The sequence below is a fragment of the Mytilus californianus genome, unplaced genomic scaffold, assembly GCF_021869535.1.
Source record: "Mytilus californianus isolate M0D057914Y unplaced genomic scaffold, xbMytCali1.0.p SCAF_14, whole genome shotgun sequence".
NCBI classification, from domain to species: Eukaryota; Metazoa; Mollusca; class Bivalvia; order Mytilida; family Mytilidae; genus Mytilus; species Mytilus californianus.
The window spans coordinates 24,277,643-24,305,499 of NW_026262626.1; the positions used below are offsets into that span (position 1 = coordinate 24,277,643).

General features: G+C 32.6%; 1 protein-coding gene across 1 annotated transcript; it reads right to left on the reverse strand.

Annotated features, from left to right (window-relative positions):
- On the reverse strand, window positions 1-27,625 carry LOC127724932 (uncharacterized). The gene is made up of 6 exons (XM_052231934.1): window positions 27,544-27,625; window positions 26,901-27,092; window positions 25,744-25,988; window positions 24,565-24,820; window positions 20,136-23,125; window positions 1-667 (listed from the first exon to the last, which is right to left on the reverse strand). Exons 1-6 carry the CDS (start codon window positions 27,623-27,625, stop codon window positions 272-274), a joined length of 4,161 nt encoding a protein of 1,386 aa, XP_052087894.1. The 3' UTR covers window positions 1-271.
- Window positions 27,626-27,857: the final 232 nt, after the last annotated feature.

Genomic DNA, 27,857 nt, shown 5'->3' on the forward strand with positions numbered 1-27,857 from the left:
CAAAAATTTTTACTATGTCTATATAACCCCCTGCTGAAGCTTGAAATAAAGGTGTCATATTACAGAATCCAATTATGTTCACATCGGCGCCCTTTTGGACGAGAAAGTTAGCTATATCAGAACATCCATTCATTCCTGCGGTACACAATGGTGGTACATAGCCACTAATCATGAGAAGATTGGATAGACATTTATCTACGTCTTTCCTACCTTCAACTAAATATTTTACAATCTCATGATATATATTCCCTGATGCAGCATACACTAGAAACTAGTGATCAAAATCTGCCCCAGACCGTATCAATAGCTCTACAATTCGCAGACTACCAGATCTACATGCTGCAGTAAGCGGACTGGATGTTCTATGATGGTTAGCTCTAACGAAGTCGTCACACATATACATAGATGAAGCACTCATGTTCTCGGTTTTTACATACTTAAGTATTAGTTCAATTAAGCCAGGATCACCATAATGAACTGACAACAAGAGTAGCCGGGCTTGCTCTTCTATATTAGAACCGAATACTAAGTCAGTAGACTCGTTATTATCCTGAACATGATTAACAATTTCTTGTAAAGTCGAGTGTGTCCGTAATAGACAACCCAACTGATCACTCTGATTCTGTGAATGATGTAATTGCCGGTTTTGTCTTCCAGTTGTCTTTCGCTTTTATCAGTTAATAGTTCTAGTTCTTTTAGATACACACATCTTTCTTTCTCTTCATTATTTTCTTGGCAATATATCAAATGTTGACAGTTTCCTATACTTGGGGCTATAAACGTAATCTTAAAATCTTCGTACGGTTTCTTTCTCATCAGTTGAATGAACACATTCAGGAACGACTCATATTTTAGAGCCTTGTTCATAAAAACGTCAAACAGTTGTTGTGATTCCAGATCTAAAAAAAGTCTTTCAGCTAATAATAAATACTGACTTGCTTTAATGTTAATTTCTAGATTATCAATTGACGGATTCCCGAAAACAATAATTGTATTTGCTATAAAGTTAGCTGGCATATATTTCAATATCTGTTCTGGAGATTCCTGTCCATAGTGATATGCAACCGCTTCATAAATTGAATCGTGGTTGAATGAATTTTCATTTTCCATCTTATTTATATAAGTACCTTCAATATGAGACAAGGCATCTAAAATCTTTCTGTCTGCAGTTCCTTGATTTAATCCACAAGAGTTGTATATTCTTTTCTTTACATTTTTGGAAGGCAGATTTTCCTTTGACAGCTTTCTGTTGTTTACTAGACATAACACCAAAGATGCATATTGTGCGGTATTTGTCTTTTGTAGTTTGTTCATTTCTTCAAGTAGACATTCAAATGGCCTTGCAAAAAACTTTGAGCCAACCATTTGATATTTTACATTAACTGCAAATAATTGACACAAAAATGGAAACATTATTTTAACATTCGTTAGGGATAAGTTAATATAGAACTTCTTGTCGACGCCTGCCTTTGAACAATGGGTTGTAATGATTTTCATCTTTTCTAGTTCATTTAATTCATTGTTCATGCTTTCTAAGTCAACAATATTTTCGAAAACGAATGGTTTTAATACGATAGCCTCATTATATACCGTCTTTCGACAAGTGAACAAAAGCTTTGACTTTGTATAACTAATTGACCTGATAATGCTTTTCTCGCTTGAAACTATATTATTGAATCTCGTCATATATAGAGAAAAAAAACCTAAGATATCATCAATCAGGAATACTTGTCGAATATTACAGTTTCCATATCGTATGATTTCATCGTCTTTACATACAGGGACTACCTCCCATCCTAGCCTTTCGAACAGCAGTGCAATATGTCTTGCTGTTGCTGTTTTACCAGAACCAGGACTGCCGATAAATGTCACAATATGATGTTTGTTAGCCTTTTCATATGCTGCATTGTATCCCCGTGATTCGTCGCAGAATAGAATATCCTGTCTTTTCCAATCTTCCAATTCTATAAGCTGGCAGTTTAAAATAAAAAAAAAGAGTAAAAATAAACCAGCTATGCTGAATTCGTTGATGATTAAATGTATTTGTATTTGAATGACAAAAAATGTTATAAGAATTATTGAAGGTTTTTCCTTCACTAATGCAGAGAGGCAAAAAGCCTTCCGAACTTATTTAGTTTAAAAACTGATCCAACCTTTTAATTTCATTAACATATATTGTCTGCTTTTAAAATTTAAAAATTGACACCGACTTTGAGCTTAAAAAAAGCAATGAGACTATATATTTATTATTTACTTCGGATGTGACAAGGAACGTGTCGTTCATTTGTTTCTTCTATATCCTTTCTGCAGTAAATAACAGCATCTTTAATATCTTTTATTCCATCCTAGCAGGAAAACAGTTCATTTTGTAGTTCATAAATTTCCTCTTTCATTTTAGAAAGGTTCTGGCTCATACGATCAATTTCATTTTTCTGGGATCCAATAAAATGCCTGTATTGTAGAGCTGCAATCTCGGTTCGATAAGCGTCTTGACTCTATCTGTTTACAGCCTGAATGGAGATACATTACTTTTGAATAATATTTTAAGAATCGTATAAAACATAAGGTAAAAGCAGTTTTGTGTTTGTAGCAGGATATTTCTCTCTAAGGCATATTCACCGGACTTCTTTTTAACGTTACAAGTATGAACAATGTGTCCACTCTAGTGTTGTTTATTCGAATTTTATATGTAAAAGATATCTTGAGACTAGATACATGCTGGGCAAAGACATAATTGAAACAAAACACTACTGATTTAACGGTAATTCTATATACTCTATTTACAGATTTAAAAGAAATTTTTAGTAAATCATATTTCAAATAATAAAACAGTTTTAATAATGAATGTAGAGAAAAATAGCTAAACAATCTGTGAAATCACCTGTTTGACGTTCTTTGTTGAAGATTTAACCTTCAAACTTGCGTAAAAGTAAAAGTCGAACCCGTTATTTTCTTAAATAAAGAATCTACCGATTTAATTTAAAAAATAAAAAGTTTTGGCTTTTCAAATAAATAGTTTTAAAACAACTCAAATATTTGAATACCTTAGAAAGTTCGCTCAATTGGTTTTGATATTGTTTATTAGATATCTTGAATTCTGTATTATGTGCTATTCTGTTTCTATGATAACGGATTCTTTCTATGTCGTCTGCTTCGGATTTATCTCCAGATAACGGCGTTGATCCCCATCCTCTAGTTGGTCCAGCAATTTTGAGATTGAGAGTATTTCTGAATAGTTTATATAGTAAAGATGAGTCAAAGTCAGTACATTTAACTTGACCACCTGAAACTTATATATATAAAAAATAAGTAAAATAAAAAAAAGTATAAATAAAGTGTTTGTTTGTTGGTCTATTTGTAATTTTGGATATATTATTTGTTTGTATAATGGGCCCATTCTGACTGGACTTGACTGCGTACTTGTAAATCCAACCCAGCCATACGGACGACCAGCTTCGGCAAGAGTTTAACTGCCGGTCGGAAAAAGACCTGTAGGACCCATATTTCTATTCCACATCCATCTATTCGATTGTAAAAATACGTACGTTAAAGTTATAAAGGAATTTCTTATGATATGTAGTCATGGTGTATTGAAACAAATTAGGTAACCGTTAATACATGATATAAAGAAATTGAAAAAAAATCCTTAGATAAAGAGTAGAAAGATACGTCTCTAGAATATTTTTTTAATTTTTAAGTCAATATGAATGTTGTTTAAAAAAAAAAGTAAAATCACAAAAATACTGAAATCCGAGGAAAATTCAAGAAGGAAAGTCCCTTATCAAATGGCAATATCAAAAGCTCAAACACATCAAACGAATGTTTTTTTACGTAATGTTGTGAACGACCATAAATGCGTTAATTAAAGCAAATGTTGTTTTCATACTTCAACTGCTTTTGCTTTACATTTAAGAGCAATGGACGAACATAATTTTTTTTCTCTCTGGATGCACGCCTTATGTCTATTTAACTATTATCAAATATGAAAGAGAAACCAGAGAGAGGTAAATAATTAAAAAAAATGAAATGAACGCATTGCAGCAACATTAAGACTTTTGTTTTTTCTACGCTTTACACTACTATTCCCCATGCTCAATAGACCAGTTTCACATAAGCGACTTATCAACCCTGATCACGAAATCATATGCGCGTTTTAGTTTAAATCTCGCGATAATTAATGATATCATACGTGACAGGGGGCTATCCGATTGACTCTAATATTTTGCAACACAATATTAAATTAACCGATAATACACATCTCTCTCTTGGTGTGTGCGTGAGGCAGGTAAACAGATGATACCATCATACCAGTTCACAGTATTTTTGTCACGGAGATCGTAGTTATTTGAGAAGCTGTCACTTACATCATAGATATGATAGCTACTATATCTTTGGCAATTGCTGACATTAAACAATTGTATATTAAAAAATGTAACTGTATTATTATTGGTCCAAGATTATTGAATTTTAAGTTATTAATTATCGTTTATTTTATATATTCAAAATAAATAGTATGACCGTTTAAACAGAATACGAATATTCAAAATCTTATTGAGAAAAATATTAGAATAACATAAATTTAAAATAAGAAGATGTGGTATGATTACAAACGAGACAACTAGCCACCAGAGACCAAATGACAGAGATAAAAGCAACCATAGGTCACCATACGACCCGCAACAATGAGAAAAATCCATACTGAATAGTAAGCTATAAAAGGTCCCGACACAAAACAATTCAAACGAGAAAATAAGTCTTGTTGACGTAAAGAGTTCATAACAGTTGCATTTATAAATGAAATTTTTTTAAACAAAAGTACAAATCTTGCAGTTGCTATCTTTTGCTTACTATAGCTGTATGTCAGTTGGATTATTTGTGAAAAGAGAAAAATATTTCGTTAAAAAGAAAACAACCTATACATCAGAAAAACATTTAATAACAGTTCCGTTCCAGTATCGGTTCGACCTGTGTGAGTTACCGTAATCAATTCTCAGTTTTCTCAAATATATTTTTACATCTTGTTGTAACATATAAAAGAGGGACGAAAGATACCAGAGGGACAGTCAAACTCATAGATCGAAAACAAACTGACAACGCCATGGCCAAAAATAAAAAGACAAACAGACAAATAATAGTACAGATGACACAACATTGAAAACCAAAGACTAAGAAACACGAACCCCACCAAAAACTTAAGGGTGATCTCAGGTGCTCCAGAAGGGTAAGCAGATCCTCCTCCACATGTGGCACCCGTCGTGTTGCTTATGTTATTACAAATCCGGTAAATAATCTAATTCGGTATTTCACATTCGTGAAAAAGGAGGGTATTGTAGTTACGACATAAGGAACATATCCGATATCATCTGTGAAACGGTTATTCCATAACGGTCAACCAACTCGTGATGGCGTCCGTAAAATTTTACGAAGGGATGACTTCAACTTCACCATTTGGAACTCTTAGTTTAATCGCTTTCTTGTGAGCAGCAATCCTCTATCAAGGAAATCATGAAAGGAAACACAAGCCCGGGAATATCGTATCAATTGGGAGATATATACTCCGTATGCAGGCGCTGCTGGAATGTTGCTACATAGAAATGGAAAGTTCACAATTGGGAAGCTGAAATCATCTCTTTTGTCGTAAAATTTTGTTTTCAACCGACCCTCATTGTCAATTTCTAGATGTATAAGGGGTACGGTCTATAGTAAGGTTTAGTACCATAGACTCGAACTTTTAATCTTCTTTAAAACGAAAGCCAGTAATGTTATTGGGACTTTTGCGCGAAATTTTATGGGTACGAGGACCAGTTACTGGCAGTTAACTTAAGAATGTAGCTGCTTAATAATCGAAATTTCCACTTAAGGTATTATGGAAGTATAAACGGAAAATGATAGACTTTTTCCTTACATATACTTTGCCTAAGATGTAGTATATATTGTGATATGTTCAAAAACATATATAAAAAAACAATGATAGGTCACCGAGCTTGTTTTCAAGCTAACGGCTGTGAAAATATGAAACATTTTGTATGGATTATACCGAGAAAAGGCATTATATGCAAATTTAAAGGTAAACTATATGATAGAATTTTAAATTAAGATGTGAGAAGATATAGCTCTTATGAAATGCTTTCAGAATACCAAAAGAAAAAAATGGGTTCAGCGTGCGTTTTATCCTGCTAAAGCATACATGGCACATAACATAAAATAGAAAACTTTCCTGTAAATTGTAATAGACATTTACATTTATTTCAAATATTTCTGCTTCAGAGATATTTTTAGACGGTCATGACTATTAATATAAGGTAGTTTTAAAATACGTATTAGAATTAAGGTTTATCTTAAATTTTCAAACATCAGACATTTAAACAATGAATGCAATACCATATTAATTTCTAGGCCTACTTTGTCTAAGCAGTTGTTCAGTGCCAACGGCAAGAGTAATTTTCTACATATTTTCATCTTTTGCAAATTCTATATAATGCACATCTTAGCATAATTTGTGCCCAAATTTTCAAAATTTTATAAATAAAAGGATACATATAATAACATTTCAAATAAAAATTAAAAAAAAAAATTTTGTAAAAGAGACAGTACTCGTGGTATTGTCAAGGATTTGTTTAGGAGGACGTCTATATAAAAAATGTACTAGTAAAATCTTTGTTAACATTTTTAACATCTGTTTCTAGGGGAAAGGGGTGGGTGGGTGGGTGGGTGGGGGGGGGGGGGGGGGGGGTTAGAAAATGAATATCCTGGCCTAGTAAGAGCTAAAAATAAATAATTTTGCCTAAGGCACAAAATGCAGGAAATAAATGTGTACAAAAGTAAAAAAAAAATCGCGCAGCAAAAAGAAAAAGCATGCGTAGCATATGGGACATTTAATATTGACAGTATACTATTCCAAGGTAGCAACAGATGAAGATGAATATTCTTTCCGAAAAAATCCTTCTGGCTTCCGTCAGAATATCAAATGATCGTCCCCTTTGCATTAACTGAATGTAGAAAGGGATACGTTTTTATCAATTGTCACCTGGTGAGATTGTACAAGGTAAAACTATCATTCCACATGGCTAAGGTGTTAATTAATTAACTTTTTAATTTATGACCTTATATATAGATATAAAATGACCCGCGTTTATTTATCTAATTTAATCTTCCCGATAAGTGAACGACCTCAGCATGAATCCAAGCATTTCTTCGTGACAATTAAAGGTACAAAGTCAGGCGGCATATCAGATCGTCTATTACTGCAACCAACAACACAACAGTAGTCCGTGTTAAAATCTTTTAATGTGTAATTGTGAAAGTAATGAAGTTGCCTCGTCAATATATGATCATACATATATATTTTGATTCAAATGATGCTCGTGTTGCATGAACATGTAAACGCAAACACTTAATCAGGCGATTGTTTTTCCAGGTCTGCATCATGTGCATGGTCACTGCTTATCAAAAGTTAGCCCCCAGTTCATGAATTATCGGGAGTTATCGCGTGATTTCATAGTTTGGAAAATTAGGTCAGACATGCGCAGTTAAATGTGAAACTGGTGTATTGAAAGATTGACTTCACCATCTCATTGAACAGAGCTTTTTCTATGAAAATTGGAATCGTAGATACAAATTTCTTGTTTTGGGTTGTAATAATTCTTATTTTGTGAAGAACCACACTAAATCTACCAGAAAATATACTGAAGATGATATTATCAAAATGCTGGACTTATTGATCGACAATATATTTGTTGAGTTTGGAGGATTGATATTTTAACAGACAGTCGGTATTCCAATGGGTACTAATTGTGCACCCCTACTGGCCGATTTGTTTTTGTACTCGTATAAAGCAGAATTCATTCAGAACCTTCCAAAAGAAAAAAAGAAAAAGCACATTGCGAAATTATTTAATTTTACTTTATGATATATTAATGATGTCCTATCACTGAATAACCCATATTTCAGCCAATACTTATATCTCATATATCCCAGTGAACTTGAAATTAAGGATACTACTGATACTAGAAGGACTGCTTCATACCTTGATCTTTTCCTCAATATTGACACAGCTGGACGACTTCACACTAAAATCTATGACAAACGGGACGATTTCAACTTCCAAATTATCAATTTCCCATTTCTCAGCAGTAACATACCCTCTGCCAAATCGTATGGTGTTTTCATATCTCAGTTGATACGGTATGCTCGTGCATGTTCACACTATACTGACTTCATATACAGGAGTGTGTTCCTTACGCAGAAACTGCTCCAACAAAGTTATGAGGAGAAAAGATTAAAAATGACACTCCGTAAATTTTATGGACACCATCAAGAATTGGTTGATCCATACGATGTGTCTGTGTCTAAACTAACTAAGGACATTTTTACCACGTCTTAGATTGTGGTTAACCATTTACGTCGTCTGGTCTTTTAAGTACCGAACATGACCTATTCCCGAATATGACTGTTTTGCTGAGTGTGAATTCGCATTGCTATAAGACGTGTCACGGTATTTGTATATCTAACATTCATGTATTTAGTTATGATGTTGTATTTGTAATTCTGATCGGATATTGTTAAATGTCTTATCGTTTGTAGTTGTAATTCTAATTTTTTTTATTTTCTATTCGTATGTAAAAGTAAAGATATTTAATCACCAAGTTCATTTATAAGATTTTAGTTTAAAGCAACTATATGTATACGATTTTTACAGTTTGATTTAGAAGAAATACCGACATAGCTAGATAACAAATTAATTATCTAATTACTAACATAATTCTATATTAATATTCTTGTAATTGTTATAAATTACACCAGATAACATAATTACAAACTTATCTTGAATTATATAAAATTTTTAGAAATTTATCTGTGACGTCACCTTTGTGGCGTTGATCCAGTTGTTCGACAGACAGTTCGTGGTTATGTCGTGCTGTTGTTTTGTGCCGTCCTATGTTGTTTTACGTGTTTGTTGTTATTCTGTGGTTAGCATGTCGAAATGTACTATTGTATTGTTTATTTGTGTATTTCTCTGTCCTGAATGTTCTTGCATTTATTTGTACTGTATTCTTGTCATGTAATGTTGTCATTTTAGTGTTATATTTAACATTGCCATAAAAGCGCGAGGTTTGGCTAGCCACAAAACCAGGTTCAACCCACCATTTGTTCTTAAAATGTCCTGTACCAAGTCAGGAAAATGACAGTTGTTATTTTATAGTTCGTTTCTGTGTGTGTTGCATTGTCATTTGTTTTTGTTGCACTTCAGTGTTTCTGTTGTTTCGTTGTTTTCCTCTTATTAGTAGGGTGCCCAATGTCCAAAAAGTCCTCAAGTTAACGAGTTTAAGCTAACGGCTAACACACGGCTAATTTTTTGGCAAATTATAGGAAAATCATTATATTTTACAATTATGATTGTCGTCGTAAATTCCCATGGTCCCGATTTTCTGAATTTCGTGTTTTTATAGGGTGACCGCAGATACCGTATTGTACGGTAAAACTTTAACATGAAAAATAGAATTATTACACTCTTTGTTGGTGGATACAATTATACTTTAATATAGTTAATACATTAAATATATCATATAACAAAAGCGGGAAGTATTTCAGTGATTTAAATATACAGTCGAACCACGTTGTGTCGAACTCGGTTGTGTCGAAAGCTCGGATGAGTCGAAGTAATTTCTCGGTCCCGGTAAAATTCCCGTTTGATCAATGCATAATTACCTCTGATTAGTCGAACTCTGTTGAGTCGAATACTCGGTTAAGTCGAGTAGATATTATAGTCCCGTCGATGTAAAATTCATGTAAATTGACACCGATGACTCGAAGTTCGAAAGTAAGAATTTTCAAAAGATGCAGACCTAATGATAAAAATTCAAATCGAATGTATTTCTTATGTAACCTAATCATTTTCCTAAGAGAGTAAAGACTAAAATGTTACCCTAAATTTACCACATTTTCATCGAAAGCAAAATTATAACGTGTATCATCACGATAATTTTAACTCTGATTAAAGCAATAAGAAACGGTGCATGTGTGTCCCAGATTTCATATGTGAAACAAAAGTAGTTTTGAAGAAATTAGCAATGAAAAACACAAATTAAGTCAACATTTTGGCATTGATTAAACACGGATTATCCCGTGACATAATCATTTTGTTGCTTACACTATTAGGTCATTAACAAGGACACTGGTCACTCATTACATTTCTCATTTTTGCATGATGTGTGGTTGATTTATTTGTTTTGAATAAGCAACTTACTTTGTAAATTATTATTTTTCTTCGAAGGAATATTTTATTGTCTGTTTTTCAATACTTTAAACTTTTTATTGAAGAGATATTTTTGGTTATAATTGTAGTATAAGAATCAAATCGGTCGGTCGCCTTTCACATCCGGAATATGGCACATCAAGTCTATGTTATGGTCTTGTTATGTCATTGATTTTCAGTTCATATCAGGCCAAGTTATGATTTTGAAAAATACTCCTACCCTCCCTCCATTCGAAACCAAAAGGTCGTTCCCTTACTGAAAGCTAATGAAAGGACGCTATCAATTTATAGTCAGAGAAAAGTATGATCATGAACATCATTACCGTAAAAACTAGGATTATACTGGTACAGCATGTTTTACTAACCGACTGAATAATGTCGAAATTCTTAGACTCGGAAAGTTTTGTATACATTTTTATATCGGGGCCATTTATAGACGACCATACGGTATGAGTTTTTCTCATTGTTGGAGACCGGTCTTATAGCTGCATATAACTGCTTACTTCAGCATCTCCTTATATTTATATTATACTAGTATTACATAAAATTAACATTTAGTTACATGCAAATGATGAAAGGTCAGATGAACTCACATGTACACTTTGCTACCATCCTATACACCAAATATATTTGACCCACAGTCTATGGTACCTGCTCAGATAAAAACTTGACCACTAAAACGTAACCGTTACTTGTTCACTGCTCCATTACAGGAGGTCGAGGTCAAGTGAACCATGTATGATCGACATGCAGACTTGCAAGGATACCATTTATTAGTAACCAAATATAGTTATCCTAGAAGTCATGATAAAAGGGATGCGAAGGATACCAACGGGACATTCAAACTCACAAGTCAGACATTCACTAAACCACGAAAGTGAGGTCAAGGAAAATAATTATATGACAGACGGAAAATTCGTAACAAAATGGATCTATATACAAAGTATGATAATCCGATTCCTCTACCCTCTTATATTTGAAGATTTACAAATAGTTTACAGTGTTGCCGCCTCCAACATCAGATTGTATGCTGTATGCCTTGCATTCTGCGACTTCCTTCCCTTTATTTCTATCAAGCAAAGATATACTAAGACCTGCAAAGTCAATTCATCATACGTTAATATCACACCAGTTTTGGAACTAATTATAATTTAATGTGCTCCCACACTCACCAAAAGAAAACTGGATATTTTCCCAGAAAATCACCACAAACACCTTCTATCAAAAGACGGAAAAAACATTTTGGAAGGGCAACTTATAAATGTTAATATCTAAAAAAAAACATCTCTAGATATCAATTGTATCGAATCTTACGAAAAAAATCCGAATTTGGAAATTTTAATAGGTCAATGTCACTGTTGTCTAACAACTGAATGAAAATTGTAAATGTGCACCCTTAAGTAAAAATGTCAATTTCGAACCTTATTTGGCAACATAGATAACAAAATGGTCCTAAATATAGAGACTATAGTTATAATCCTTTGAATTATTTGAATTTATTTTGATATAATCACATAAATGTAGACACGACCAGCTGTCTAAACGTGACTCTGCGTTTTCCTTGAAATTTGAGCTTTGAATATGGACCCAAATTTAAGAAAATCGTGACCACTGTAGCAACGACAACATCAATATTTCGATGAGGCTTGTTCTCCCCTTTCCAATGATATCAAATAAAGCCGTGTGTTATTCCGTTAACCAAAATCGATAACATTATTTGACTGGGCACCCTACTATATAGTTGATGTGTTATTCTCGGTTTTAGTTTGTAACCCGGATTTGTTTTCTCTCAATCGATTTATGACTTTCGAACAGCGGTATACTACTGTTGCCTTTATTTATGGTCGTTCACAACATTATGTACTAAAATATTAAACATGTATACTATACAAAATTGATAGAAACCCACAATTAGTAGATAAATATGTTAAGACAATAAATACTTTACCGAAAAGAGTATGATTCTTTCATCTTTTTTGCTCCAAGGAAATATGCTATTTTTGCTTAAATGCGTTGTGAGTAATGATTTCGGAACATGTGTATCGAAGACAAATCGTAAAGCATTCGTCTCATGCTTCTGACTCAGTAAATAAATCCGGAGAAACTTTGTTTCTTTTTGATGCAACGGTTTAGAATTGTTTCCTGGAAAAAAATATTTATTAAAATAATAACCCTTTTAATTGATAGGTATTATGTTGTATTAGTTCACCGCTCTAAGCAGATAAGCGCCTCTCATCATAACTTCTTTAGAATAGGTTCCTTTTGATTGATCGTCAGGATGAATTTTCTGATCTTGTCCAATTATTAGTATATTCTTGTTTTTATATCTGTACCATACTATCAAACTTTTATTTCTTGTTCATTTTATATCATACAGTATTAATTCAATTCATCGTAATTGCTGTGTGTGCTGCCGGGTCGTGTAAGTTCAGTTACGAACTAGTTCAATCACAAACCATTCATAAAATTATGAGTCGCCGTTTTACTATTTATTACTTATTTTCTGATAAAAAAAATTTATTTCTTGATATCAGGAAATAAAGCATATTTTCAGAAATTCGAATTTTTGATATCAGAAAATATAAGTTATTTTTTTAAATCAAGAAATAGATTTCCTGATATCAAAAAATGATTTTGTGATATCAAAAACTCGAATTCCTGATATCAAAAAATCATTTTTTGATATCAGAAAATAAGAAATAAATGAATGAATGAAGGCTTCCTGTGTGTCAATAAAAGCATTCAAGCTCACCCATGAGCCCAAACATCAGGAAATATTTGAAATAATGTTTCCGGTATACCAATTGTTTTATTATGTAGAAGGTACCGCTACACGATATTGGTCATTTTACTTATGGCAAAGGGTCCATTGTTACAAACACAAAATGCTTATACATTTCAAGTTTTATAAACATGATTTAGACCTCAAAGTCTCTAGAAAACTGCTGTTTTAATAACAATATTTGAATAAAAAAACATGTACACTAAAAGTCTAATCTTCAGTTTGACGAAACTGAACGAGTACTGATCAAACTAAGTACGACATTCGAGTCCCATGCACTACAAGACAATATATTAAAGATTTTTGAAATTATTCTAAAATATAACATATTTACTTTTGCGTTGAACAATCCCTATTGGAGGAATTAGTCGACATTATAATTTACTAAATACTGGAAAATGTTTAAAAACACTTGACTTATTGAAAACAAATATTGATGTGTTCAAGATTTAGATACGATGGTTGGATGATATATTCAGGTTCAGCTGACGTAATATACGATCCTTTCGCCTTACATATCTAATACAATGCATGTAGCCACCTAAATTGAACATACAAATGTTCTCAAAATGAATTGTAACTTTCTTGACAGTCGTTTAGTACACAGACAAACGCTTCCAAAATAAAGGTATTTTAGAAATGAAAACGTACATCAAGCCTACTAAAACTTTTCAATGCTTCACAGAAAAGGCTCATATAAAATAAATGTATTTAAAGGATATATGCAAGACCATAGGCGGATCTAGGGGACCCAACCAAACATATCGTGGGAGAAATTTGGTTGATTATATAGGGAATCACTGAAGCATTACTGTAGACTAGTGGGCCCCTTTTTGTGGCAGTCAGTTGGCCCAATACTTTAAAAAGTTCTGGATCCGCTACTGAAGGCGAGGTATATAATAAATACTAGCAGTCTTTCAAAAAAACGTCTCGTCTATTTGTTGTTATTGGCTTTGAACTAGCTGTCAGTAACTAAGAATGTTTTCACATCTGTATTTTGTGTCTTTTAGTTGTTGTTACCCTCCCACGTCCGGTCTGCGTTTTTGTTAGCTGTGTTTTGTTCTTTGTATCAATCTGATGAGTAAAGACCTTTTCAACTGATTTTTATAGTTTGTTCTTACATTATGTTGTGATGTAACACCAATGTCCCAGGCCGCCACATTCTTAATGTGTCTGTCCCACGTCAGCAGCCTGTGGGTCAGTAATTGTCGTTGGTTCATGTCTGTCGTATTTGTTTTGTTATACTTTTTGTTATGAATTAGGCCGTAAGCCTTCTAAATTGAATTGTTTCATATTTTTCATGTCGGGACAATTTAAAGCCGCCTTTACGGTATTGGGTTTTCTCATTGTTGAAGGCCGAACTATTGCCTATAATTTCTTACATCCACTTCATTTGAACTTTGGTGGATAGTTGTCTCATTGGCAATAATACCACATCTCCTGATTTTGATACTAAACAGAACTAATTGACTTACTAAATTCGCAACATCATCAACGGGGAACAAACTTAAAACAATATTACCAAATACTTAAATTCACAAAAATCTAGCTGCACAAATCTGTTTCAGAGGAAACCAATAATTGCTTATATATGTAAAATTGTTGACTATAAACCTTAAATTAATTAATATGTGAGATACACAAACATACAAAACTTCTTATGACTAATGAAGCCGAACTCTGTGATATTCTTTCCTTAAACAAGACCGAAAAACAAGACCTAATGTTAGGGCTCATGGGTGAGCTCGAATGCTTTAATTGAAACACAGGGGGCAATCATTGATATTTTTCTTATCTCCTGATATCAAAAAATCATTTCTTGATATCAGGAATTCAAGTTTTTGATATCAGAAATCATTTTCTGATATCAGAAAATGTGTTTTTTGATATCAAATAATCGTCAGTATTATTTGATATCAGAAAATCTATTTTTTGATATCAGAAAATAGATTTCTTGATATCAAAAAATGATTTTCTGATATAAAAAAATCGAATTATTGATATCAAGAAATAAAGATTATTTTCTGATATCAAGAAATCGAATTCCTGATATCAAAAAAAGGGATTTCTTGATATCAAAAAATTGAATTCCTGATATCAAGAAATATTTTTTGATATCAGAAAATGAGGAATAAATAGTAAAACGGCGCCGCCTCATATAAAACAGCTTCAATCCTCTTGTATATTAGAAAATATAAGGTGCAAAATTTAATGAAATGACTCAGACTGTTGTCCTAAAAACAGAGTCTAAGTCTAATACATCATATCGCTTCATTGATAGTGTTCTAAGCTATTGACGTGAATTCATGATGTTTCACGCCGCGACTATGAGTATATCTAGTCCAAAACCATGTACCCTCATATAATATGACAAAGAGTCCGGTATGATCTTGTTCTGAGTATGCAATAGGAAATATTTGCTGTCGGACGTTCTGCAACGGCATATTTATTCACATATTCTTGGCTTAGTGGAGTTCAAGGATAACATGTTTTTGATAATATGTGAATAAATCATTTAAAATATTACACCTATTATTAAATAAAAGTTTTTATTGGAGTTGCAATCTTTTTAATTTTAAAAGGAAGTCTAGAGAACAATCATAATTCATAGTTAAAAAACACCAGCACCATGGCCAACCATATCATTGTAATTGCAAACTGAAAGATCTTACCTCTAAAATTCCATATACATAAACAAACTATAAGTATTCCCATTATTGCAGTGAAATAGTATTCAAACGTCATCTTCCCGTCCTTGATTGATTAAAAAACTAATAAGGAAATTATCAGACAAATTGTAATCAGAACTAAAACATCTTACTTTTCTCCATTATGTTGTATAAATAGGTATGTATAATGCAATTGGAAACTCTCAAACAGCATTTCCATTAAAAGTAATAGTCTCATTTGTAAATTATCAAATGTGTCCCAATCAAGATTTTATTATTTTGACTGGTAGTGGATTTGCCTAGCGTATAATGCATACTAAGAAGTGAATGATTACGCCGTCGCTGCACCAAACTAGCTCCTTTTGAAGTTTCTGCGATTCCCTTAATTTGTGATTTAATGAATTTAAAATGTTTGAGTATTAGTAAAATAATTTTGCCTTCAATTAATGACTACAAGAACGATATGTTAAATCTAGTACCCTCGACCTTGTGCAGTCAGCAGTCATCAATATAATCCTATCATTTGAATATTCTGATGGTTTTAAAGTAAAGAAATAAAATTCGTTTAAAAGAAATAAAACACGAACAACTTTACCCTGCTCTCAAATAATGGAAAAGTTGATGTAGCTAAATAATTAAAGATTTAAGCTATGCTTATATTCTTTCATACACACCTTATAGTATATGGAGCCAATGGATAAATGTTTTGTTTATTTGAGTCATATCATTTTCCAACAAAATATAATCCACCAAATTAACTTAAAACAGGGTGTTCTGTATTTGAAGGCATTATCACACTTGTTTGACTTGCTACGTTCTGGGCCTATGTTTGAATCGACCAAAGACAAAAACGTTTGAACTGCAAAACTGATAATTGCTAACATTTTGGAAGACACCCATTTTGGAATCAGTAGCAACATATTATAAGTTTAAAAAACTTTGATTGAATGGTTCATAAGATAATGTAAACACACAATACAATGTTCAAGTTTATAAAGGACCATCAACCTTAAACGGCACCAGTGAAAATCGTCATTAGAAAATTTTATTTTATTTTGTCATCAGATAGAACCAATCAAAATTTGAAAAAGGCCATTAGTAGAACGATGCATACGTTATGTCATAAAAACGACATTTTGTGCCATTTTCAGATCTTTCAATTGCCTGAATTCCATAAAAATTTATAAGTAAATCTTCAACATATAAAACTTTATTTCGTCATAGTTAACAAAATATCATAATTTGAAAAACACTGGTTGAATGGTTCTTTACAAGCTATTGGACGTAATCTGTTTGCTGTTCATTTGGAAAACCCGGTTTAAACAAACAACTATGGAAGTTGCAAATCTAATGTGGATCTCTATCAATATTAGCAAATTCTATATAAAAGATCCATGCAAAAGTAATAGATGGATACGTTTAAAAGCATTAATTTGCGTCTTTCGTGCTTTTTATGAATGATTCTGTCTATTATCTGTTTTGCGTAGATCTAATAACACATTAAAGGGAACATTCAACAAATGCAATCGTCGTTGCTTTTTTGATACGCAAGTTGTTAAAGTGTTGTTTTTATTGAAATTATACTTTTGATTTGTAATTAAATTGCTACGTACCGCCTTTAATGGACTATCAGTTTCAACGAATGGCATCTACACAGAGGCTTGTGCGTCACTGTTTGCATTTACATCATTTACGTTGGTTGTTAGTTTACAGTTCATTAAATTATGAACTTGTTCTAAATCTTAGGTTGCTGCATTTGTACTAAGTCAAATATGATTGTTGACCGGTTGTAACTTGTCCGTTGATGTCTACTCTCGAATGTTTTGTATTTGGTTTCCCCCACTATTTTTCTCAAGTGTTCCTGATGAACACTATTTCAGAAAAACATTTTATTTGCGCAAGAAAATTAATATTATGTTTTCTTTTTAATCACGAATCCCATTCGTTCGACACATTTCATTTTCTATGTGATTCAATTGTGCTACGAAATTTAATAATAAAATTACCATAATTTCCATTACTCTTATTTCATGTATTTACATACATATTTTATATTTCTATTCAAACGGATTATGTTATGAATCTATCATATCAAATCATTGATTGAAAATTTGATATATTTTAAGTATTATTCAATTGAAAGTGTGCAGTCAACTTATGAGAAGGTAACAATGACCATATTTTATGCTCTTTATTATTGTTTTTAATATATACACGAATACAGGATAAAGTTAGATAAATCAACTAAGAGGCTCAAAGGAGCCTAAGTCGCTCACCTGATATTTTTATTTACAATTGATGAATAAATCAATGCAACTGTTATACTTTTGCTTTAGTTTCAGAGATATTAGCCAAAAACTGCATTTCACCCCTATGTTCTATATTAAGCCATGTCTGCTATGTTGGTTGGCAAGCAGGGTCATCGGACACAATTTTTAAACTAGATACCCTAATGATGATTGTGGCCAAGTTTGGTTAAATTTGTCTCAGTTGTTTCAGAAGAAAAGACTTTTGCAAACGATGTCAAAAATTTACCAAAAATTGTTAAAAATTGACTATCAAGGGCTTTAACTCCTTATGGTTCAATTGACCATTTTGGTCATGTTGACTTATTTGTAGATCTTACTTTGCTGAACGTTATTGCTGTTTACAGTTTATCTCTATGTATAACAATATTCAAGATAGTTACCAAAAACTACAAAATTTCCTTAAAATTACCAATTCAGGGGCAGCAACCAAACAACTGGTTGTCCGATTTGCCTGAACATTCAAGGGTAGATAGATCTTGACCTGATAAACAGTTTTACCATTGCCAGATTTGCTGTCAATGCTCAGGTTTCAGAGATATAAGCAAAAATCTACATTTTACCCCTATATTCTATTTTAAGCCATGGCGGCCATCTTGGTTGGCAGGCTAATTCATCGGACACACTTTTCAAACTACATACCTCAATGTTATTTGTGGCCAAGTTTGGATAAATTTGGCTTAGTAGTTTCAGAGGAGAAGATTTTTGTAAAAGTTAACGACGAACGACAGACGACGGGCGACGGACGACGACTGACGAAGGGCGCCAAGTGATGAGAAAAGCTCACTTGGCCCTTTTGGGCCATGTGAGCTAAAAAGATATATATGATGTATGACGTTTGATAAATGATCCCTTTTTAAATATATATATAAAATTACAGACAGAAAATACATAGATTATTAGGATTTATTGTCATCCGTCGTCGCACATATCTAACAGGTCAACGGATAATGACTACACAAATTGTTTCTTTATACATGCAAACAATCATTGAAATTTCAAAAGCATTACGCACACACACTTTGCAGTAACATTTCTAAGGGTTATAACTAAAGTAAAAATAGTACAGTGATGAGTTTTGATCATATCAAAGACATATGATGAACATTTCATTAAAATACAACAAGGAACGTAGAGTTTGATGCCTATACGATAACAGTTGAACTTGTTTATTTTAAATCCAACCGATATATATCTATAACAAGTTACATCTACCTGATTTTAAAACACGTATGAGACATTGTAAATGTAAAGCATATGATAAAAATATCCAGCAGGTAATATAGGCATCAGAGCGCTTGGAATTCAATGCATTCTACAATTCTAAATACACGTACAAAATTCTTGTAAAAAAGTTGATCTACACTAACTTTCCTATGCACTATTGCTGGTATAACAAAACAACAATGCGTTGTTGCAATATCACCTGAAATATTATTTTTTTTTATTTAATTTGCCTTTCCATGCAGCGTAATTGTCAGCGGGAATCCGGTCGGAAATATTTGCTGACAAAAACCTTTGATGATGTAAATTTAGAAGTATAGGCGTGAAATCCCATAATCAAAACACATGCATGTCCAGAACGCCCATTCTTATTGTTGAATTACTCTGATTAGCGAACCCGTCCAAGATATTGTTAATATAACTTTTTATAAATATGTAATAACATTCAGTGAGAAACGAAAGTGTTACAGCGCCTACAAGGCAATTTTTGATGTAAATAACATAATTCCTGCCAAACAGGTGATATCAACTGCATTTCGGATTTGTCCTAGATAAAGCTAATAGAAAATTTCGGTTATGCTTTCATATAAATTCAAGAATTGTGGGTAACGAAATCTCATAAAACAAGAACGGAAGATCGGACACTGTTACCTTTTCGATATAAACTTTTGAATCAAAATGTTTTATTAAGTCAAAAAACATTTTCGTTCCATGTCCAAGTAGTAAAAGTTGTATTTTGTAGATGTGTTAGTATTAGTTTAAGTAGAAGTAGTGTAGTAGTAAAAGTAGGACCAGAAATAGCAACATCATTAATCAAAGATGTTGCTGTCGTATAAGAAGTAGTTGTAGCAGAAGCTGACACTGAAAGATGTCGATGGCAAAGAATAGGGTCACTATTAAATAGATAATCGTCTTGTTCTTTGTTTTAGTAAAGACATAATGGAAGAATATTCCTCGACTTCAAAATGATAGTCAGTCAGATTCTTCATCGGAATTGAATTAGGTCTACTGCCTAGCGTCTGGCTCAATGTCTTACAGAACATCTCTGTAGGATTATTTTTCCACTTAAATTCAATCCTGCCCAACACAGTTTTCTTTTTGTCTAAGATAGTTATTGTGTGTTTTAAAAGAAATACATATACTTGATTCCGAACATGAGATGATATGCCAACGTCAAGCAATGATTTGACTTTTTCAACACGTTTGGTCACGTCTATATTAGTTATTATTATAAAAAATAAGAGTGCCTGTTCTTTTTCAGCATCATAATTACTACCTAATCCAAGCTCATATAAATGTTTTAAGTAATCTTCATCAGCACATTTACAAATGAATGTAAGAAGGGCCTCACTATAATTGATATATATCCGTCCTTCAGCTTCGCTGTACATATTTGTACTGGAAATGGTTTCCGGGAATACCTTAAAATCGTGCATATCTACTAGCAGCTCATATAATAACCAGTTGCCGCTATATGGTGTTGGTCCTTTTTCATTTTCAAGGGATATAATCTGTTGCAGTATTTCTGTATGATTCTTCCAGAGAGCAAGTTGTAAAGACGTTACTCCATATTCATTTTGCATGTTATAATCTGCCCCATTTTGTATAAGATAGGTAGTTATTTCGACATTTCCTTGCATTAATGCAAAAGTGAGTGGTAATATGTTACCGGTTACCTGGGTATTTATTCTACAATTATTGTTAATCAATATTTGAACGACTTCAAAATGTCCAGTTTCAATTGATGCTAAAAGCGGTGATCTACCGTACATGTCACATAAGTTAATATCACTATCACTTTTAACCAAATACGAAACAATGTCTGAATGGCCTGCTTTCGAGGCAGTAAATAGTGGTGATTTGTTACGGTAATCGCAAAAGTTGACATCTGCGCCGTTTTCTACAAGGATTTTTACAATGTCTTTGAAACCCCCGCTTGAAGCTTCAAATAAAGGTGTCCTTTTAGAGAACATATCCTTATTCACGTCGGCACCGTTTTGTACAAGACAGTTAGCTATAGCAGAATATCCATACGCTGATGCTATATATAAGGGTGGTGCACTGGCATCTGTGATAGAAACACTGGGTTTAAAAGCGTTGACATCTGCTCCGTTTTCAGCTAAGTATTTAACAATATCATTATATCCATTCTCTGTTGCAACACTCAACGGAAATTCGTGATACTCACAACAGTTGACATTTACACCAGACTGTACTAATAGTTTTACAATTTGCAAATTACCATAGTGACATGCTGCATTAAGAGGATCGAGAGTCCTATGATAATTTTCATTAAGGTAGTCGGTGTCAGACATATACATAGGTGTAGCGCCTATGCTCTTTGTTTTCACATACTTTATTATTAGTTCCATCAAACATGGATCGCCATTGTAAACGGACAATAACAGTAATCTGGCTTGTTCTTCTATATTTGAACCGAACACGATGTCAGTAGAATCGTTATGATCATGAACATGCTCAACAATTTCTTGTAATAGGCAAGTGTGTCCGTAATAAACCACCCAACTGATCAATCTGATTGTATGAGTGACGTCATTGCCGTGTACGCCGTTATTCTGTTCTCGTACCCTTTTATCTGTTAATAGTTCTCTCCTTATTGTTTCATCACGATACATATCCTCATACGTTCTTCCCGCTTTGTCTTCGTAATCTACCATATGTTCACAATTACCAGTGCTTGGAGTTAAAAATGTAATCTTAAAGGCCTCGTACGATTTCTTTCTTATCAACTGAAAGAACACACTAAGGAATGACTGATATTTAAGTGCCTTGTTCATAAAAACGTCAAACAGTTTGTCTGATTCTAGATCTAAATAAAGTCTTTCAGCTAATTTAAAAAAGTCTCTTTCTTTTATCATAATGTTTAAATCATCGAATGAATTATTGGCTATAAAGTTACTTGGCATGAACTCCAATATGTGTTCTGGAAATTCCTGTCCATAGTGGTATGCAACAGTTTCGTAAATTGAATTATGGATAAATGAATATTCGTTTTCAAACTTCACTACAAAAGTATCTTTAATATTAGATAAGGCATCGAATATCTTTCTATCTGCTGTTCCTCGATCTAATCCACAAGCGTTGTAAATCCTTTTCTTAATTTGCTTTGAAGGCATATTGTTAATTGACAATTGTTTGTTGTTGACTAGACATAACACCAAAGATGCATATTGTGCGGTATTTGTCTTATGTAGTTTGCTCATTTCTCCAAGTAAAATTTCAAATGGCATTGCAAAAAACTTTGAGCCAATCATTTGGTATTTTACATTAACTGCAAATAGTTGACACAAAAATGGAAACATTAATTTAGCATTCGTTAGAGATAAGTTTGTATAGGCCTTTTCGTCGACGGCTGCCATTGAACAATGTGTTTTAATGATTTTCATCTTCTCTAGTTCATTCAATTCATTGTTCATGCTTTCTAAGTCAACTATATTTTCGAAAACGAATGGTTTTAATACGATAGCCTCATTATATACCGTCTTTCGACAAGTAAGCAAAAGCTTTGACTTACTATTACTAAGTGACCTAATAATGCTTTTCTCGCTTGAAGCGACATTATTAAATCTCGTCATATCTAAAGCAAAAACACCTAAGATATCATCTAACACGAACACTTGTCGAATATTACAGTTTCCATATCTTATGATTTCCTCTTCTTTACACACAGGAACAACCTCCCAACCAAGCCTTTCGAATAGTAGTGCTATATGTCTTGCTGTCGCAGTTTTACCAGAACCAGGACCGCCAATGAATGTTACAGTGTTATGTTTATTAGCCTCTACATATGCTGCTTTGTATCCCCGTGTTTCGTCGCAGAATAAAATATCATGTCTTTTCCAGTCTTCCAATAATGTAAGTTGGCATTCTTAAAAATAAAAAAAAGTTTGATTTTTTTTTTATTGTTTACAATACTTTATACCTTGAATTTGAATGAAACCCAAATGTTAAGAGAAGAGTTTAAGGTCGTTCGAGCAGTTTGTTTCTGTGAAAATGTGTGTAAAGAATAGGAATGTCCGATCTAAAACGCAAACTCCGATTTTAGAATAAACCTAACCTAACCTCCCCTGACTCCAAATTAAAAAGGTTTATTAAGAAAAAGTATACTTTAAACAATTTCCGGTTCACAAACGAACAATTCTGGTGTTAGATAATTGACTACTGATTCCTACTATATATGTTTTCTATGCATTTTCACATAAAAAAGGAGAATTATTTTTTTTCTAGTTATAAATGTTTTTTCCTGTGCTATATTTTTATTTGTTACTGATTTAAACATATCTATGAATTCTAGGTATACTGTTTGAAATAAGGGAGATAACTTGCTTTTCCTCTTAACAAAATTGCGCTTCTGATGTTCTACGGTTTTAAAATTATGATAGATATACTTCTTTTAAGGGAAACAACTCTAAACTTCCTGTCTTTGGTAGTGAAAATTGGAAAGCTTTTTGTACTTACTGTAGCCTTTTCTAAAAGCGGGACGAAAGATACCAGAGGGACAGTCAAACTCATAGATCGAAAACAAACTGAAAACGTCATGGCCAAAAATAAAAAGACAAACAGACAAATAATAGTACAGATGACACAACATAGAAAACTAAAGACTAAGCAACACGAACCCCACCAAAAACCGGGGGTGATCTCAGGTGCTCCGGAAGGGTAAGCAGATCCTGCTCCACATGTAGCACCCGTCGAGTTGCTTATGTTATTACAAATCCGGTAAATAGTCTAATTCGGTAAGTCACATTCGTGAAAAGGGAAGGGTATTGTAGTTACGACATAAGGAACATATCCGATATCATCTGTGAAACGGTTATTCCATAACGGTCAACCAACTCGTGATGGCGTCCGTAAAATTTACGAAGGGATGACTTCAACTTCACCATTTGGAACTCTTGGTTTAATAGCTTCCTTGTGAGCAGCAATCCTCTATCAAGGAAATCATGATAGGAAACACAAGCCCGGGAATATCGTAAAGCAGACGAATACATGAAGCGAGATGTTTTCAAAAGACCCGAAATCAATCTATAAAATTACTTTTTTGGTTATCTGAAATGTGCCTGTATCGGTCTTTCATGTATATAAACATTACCTGATATCATATATTTCATTTTTAGAAATAGCAATCACTGTCTCATTTTCTTTGGGTATAACCTACTCACTCGAAGAATTAAGGTTCCAGTGTTAAATGTATGAAAAGTCTATTAAAAATCTTTTTCAATTGATTGTGTCTCAAAAACAATGAACATGAAATTCTTTTAAAATGTTTCTTAATTTGAAACATAGCAGCGAAAATCATTAACTTACTTCTAATGTGACGAGGAATATGTCGTTCATTTATATCGTCTATATCCTTTCTGGAATGAATAACAGCATCTTGAATTTCTGTTATTTCATCCTGACAGGTAAACAGTTCATTTTGAAGTTCATACACCTCATCTTTCATCTTCGAAATATTCCTTTGCATACTTGCTATTTCATTTTTCTGGGATCCATTAAACTGAGTGCATTCTAGTGCTGTAATCTCAGTTTTCAAAGTTTCTTGACTCAATCTGTTAACAGCCTAAATTAAATTATACTACTTATAAATAAAATTTTATGTCTTCCATGATTAGGAATCTTATGCTATATTAGATCAGAAGCGTTTCCGTTTGTTCTTTTGTGCCATGTGATAATTTACTTTAAGGCGTATTCACCGGACAACGTTTTAACTATAATATTTAAACGTTCAAATATGAACAACGTGTCCACTAAAGTGCTGTTTATTCAAATGTATATGTATATTTATATGCATTTTAAATCATTGGAACATACTTTACTCTGTAATTTAAAAACGCAAAGGTCTATATTAAAAAGAAATGACGGAAGAGTAAATGAATTGTTGTCTCATTGGCAATCCTACCACATGTTCGTATTTCTATTTTTGTAATCTGTCAAACTAATAAACATTGCAAGGTAATTTAAAGGGAAGTCAAACACTAACCTTAAAATGTACAACTGTACTACTGAAAAGTCTAGCTGTTGTTAATGTTTTACTCAAGTAACTGATATTCATATAGTTATTTTGCATAAAAGCAATATCCAATTTTAACAAAAGTTGTAGTGTTTAGCATTATAAAAAAACTCAGATACGAATCAAAATTCATTGATGAACACTTGATTGCTGTGTATTGTTTTGTTGCCTGTTTTACATTATGGTAATCATATATAGGTATGTGCAGAAAATCGTATGCTCTTTCGTGATCTAAATATTTAAAGGTACGATATTTCATAGATATTATCATACAATCCGTTTGAACGAGTTATTGTGCATGTTGGGAAGACAGAATTCTGCACTTACATGGTTTTGGATTTACTAGTATATAGATTATAATGGATTATACTTTTGGTCGGGTAGTTGTCTCTTTGATACACTCCCCATTCATTTTCAATTTTAGTTTTGGTTTTTCAAACAAATAATTTTGAACAACTACTATACTAGAATACCTGAGAAAGTTCGTTCCATTGATCCTGATATTGTTTATTTGATATTTTGAATTCTGTATTATGTGCTATTTTGTTTCTATAGCTACGAATTCTTTCTATGTCGTCTGCTTCGGATTTATCTCCAGATAACGGCGTTGATCCCCATCCTCTCGTTGGTGCAGCAATTTTGTGATTAAGAGTATTCCTAATAAGTTTATATAGCAAAGATGAGTCAAAGTCAGTACTTTTAACTTGGCCACCTGAAACTTATATATGAAATAGAAATAAAATAGAAAAAAAAGATAGATAAAGTCTATTTGCCTGCTCTTTGGTCGGGTTGCTGTCTCTTTGACATATTTCCCTTTTCCATTCTCAATTTTATTTGGGAATTGTCGATATATTTGTTGCACATAATAATCGCATGCAAGGTAGAAAACGGTCCTATTTGAACACAAATGGAAAAATATGTAATTTAATTTGATTGCAATAATAGTTTAATGTTTGTTTTCTTAAAGAATTACACTAGTAACTGAACTTAATATAACAAGGTAAAACGAAAATACAAAGAGATTTCTTCTATTCGTTGGTATAAAATACGTAAGTTAATGTACGATACAAATGATGATCAAGACAGAAATTTCAAATGATGTGTAATCATGATATTTTGATACAAATGTGGCAACCGTGATATACAAATACACATGAAATTGTTAAATCTTATTATCATCCGATTGGTAAAATTAAAATGGCTTTCATATTTCTTATGTAATAGTCAATCCTTGGAAGAAGAGTAGTAAGATACGTCTCAAGAATATTTTGTAAATTTTCAAGTCAATATTAGAATAGTTAAAAACACACGGCTTGTTTTATGTACTGCTAGTTATTTTCCCAGAATCCTCCTGTGCTCTTGCTTTACATTTTATAGCTTTGAACGAAAATCCGTTTGTTTCTTTCTGGATGCCTTATGCATATCAAACTATAATAAGAAATTAATGAACATGAAACCAAAGAAAGGCAACCTAAGGAATGATACAATATACAGTATGTTATAAAGAAATTTACGTATTTATGCTCGTTCACAACATTACGTACTGACGTATTAAACATATATACGATACCGAATTGAAAATAAAACACAACTAGTATAGAAAAATAATGATCAGATAATAAATGATTACCAGGAAAAAGTATGATGCTTTCATCTTTTCTCCAATAAAATGTGCTATATTTGCCCAAATGCGTTGTGAGTAATGATTTCGGAACATGTGTATCAAAGACATATCTTAAGGCATCCGTCGCATGCTTCTGACTCAGTAAATAAATCCGGAGAAAATTTGCTTCTTCTTGAGGCAACAGTTTTGAAATGTTTCCTGGAAAAAATAATTATTGAAATAATATTCCTTTAATAGGTATTATGTAGTAATAGTAATCACCGCTCCTAGCAGATGAGCACCTCTTTTCATTATTTGTTTAGAGAAGGATCATTTTGTTTGATGGTCAGGGTGAAGTTTCTGTGTCTAGTCCAAAACAATATATGCAATATGAAATATTTAGTTCATGATCCCGAGCTCAGCAATGGCTTATTTATTCATCTTTTCGTGACTAAGTGGAGTTCAAGGATTTAATGTTTTCGATTCAACTTGTGAATCAATTGTTGAAAATATTACACCTCTGATTAAATAAAAACGTTTTATTTATTTGAGTTGCTATCTTTTGACTCTTAAAAAGGAAGTCCAACCATAACGCAATAAAAAAAAAAAAAATAAAACCCAAACTAAACACCATTGTCAACCATGGTATCTGCAAACTAAAAGATCTTACCTCTAAACTTCCATATACATATACATACAATACTTATTCCTAGTATTGCAGTGAAAAAGATTTTCCTGTCTGTATACTCCATGATTAATTCATACCTAAGGAGGAAATTATTATCATGGTAAATTCAATCATAAATAAACAAGACAAATCGTAATCAAAACTAAAAAATATTAATTTTCTCCATAATGTTGTATACATAGGTATGTATATTGCAATTGAAAACTCTTAAAGAGCATGCACATGCAATATCGTCTCCATGATTTGTAAATTCATCAAATGTGTCCTAATCAAGATTTTGATATTTTGACTTTTAG

Coding starts and splice junctions, on each gene's coding strand:
- LOC127724932 (XM_052231934.1), bottom strand. CDS start 27,625: ATGGAGTATACAGACAGGAAAATCTTTTTCACTGCAATACTAGGAATA. Junction 25,989..26,900: donor AAGCATCATACTTTTTCCTG/GTAATCATTTAT, acceptor TTCATATATAAG/TTTCAGGTGGCCAAGTTAAA. Junction 23,126..24,564: donor TATTCCTCGTCACATTAGAA/GTAAGTTAATGA, acceptor TTTATTTTTAAG/AATGCCAACTTACATTATTG.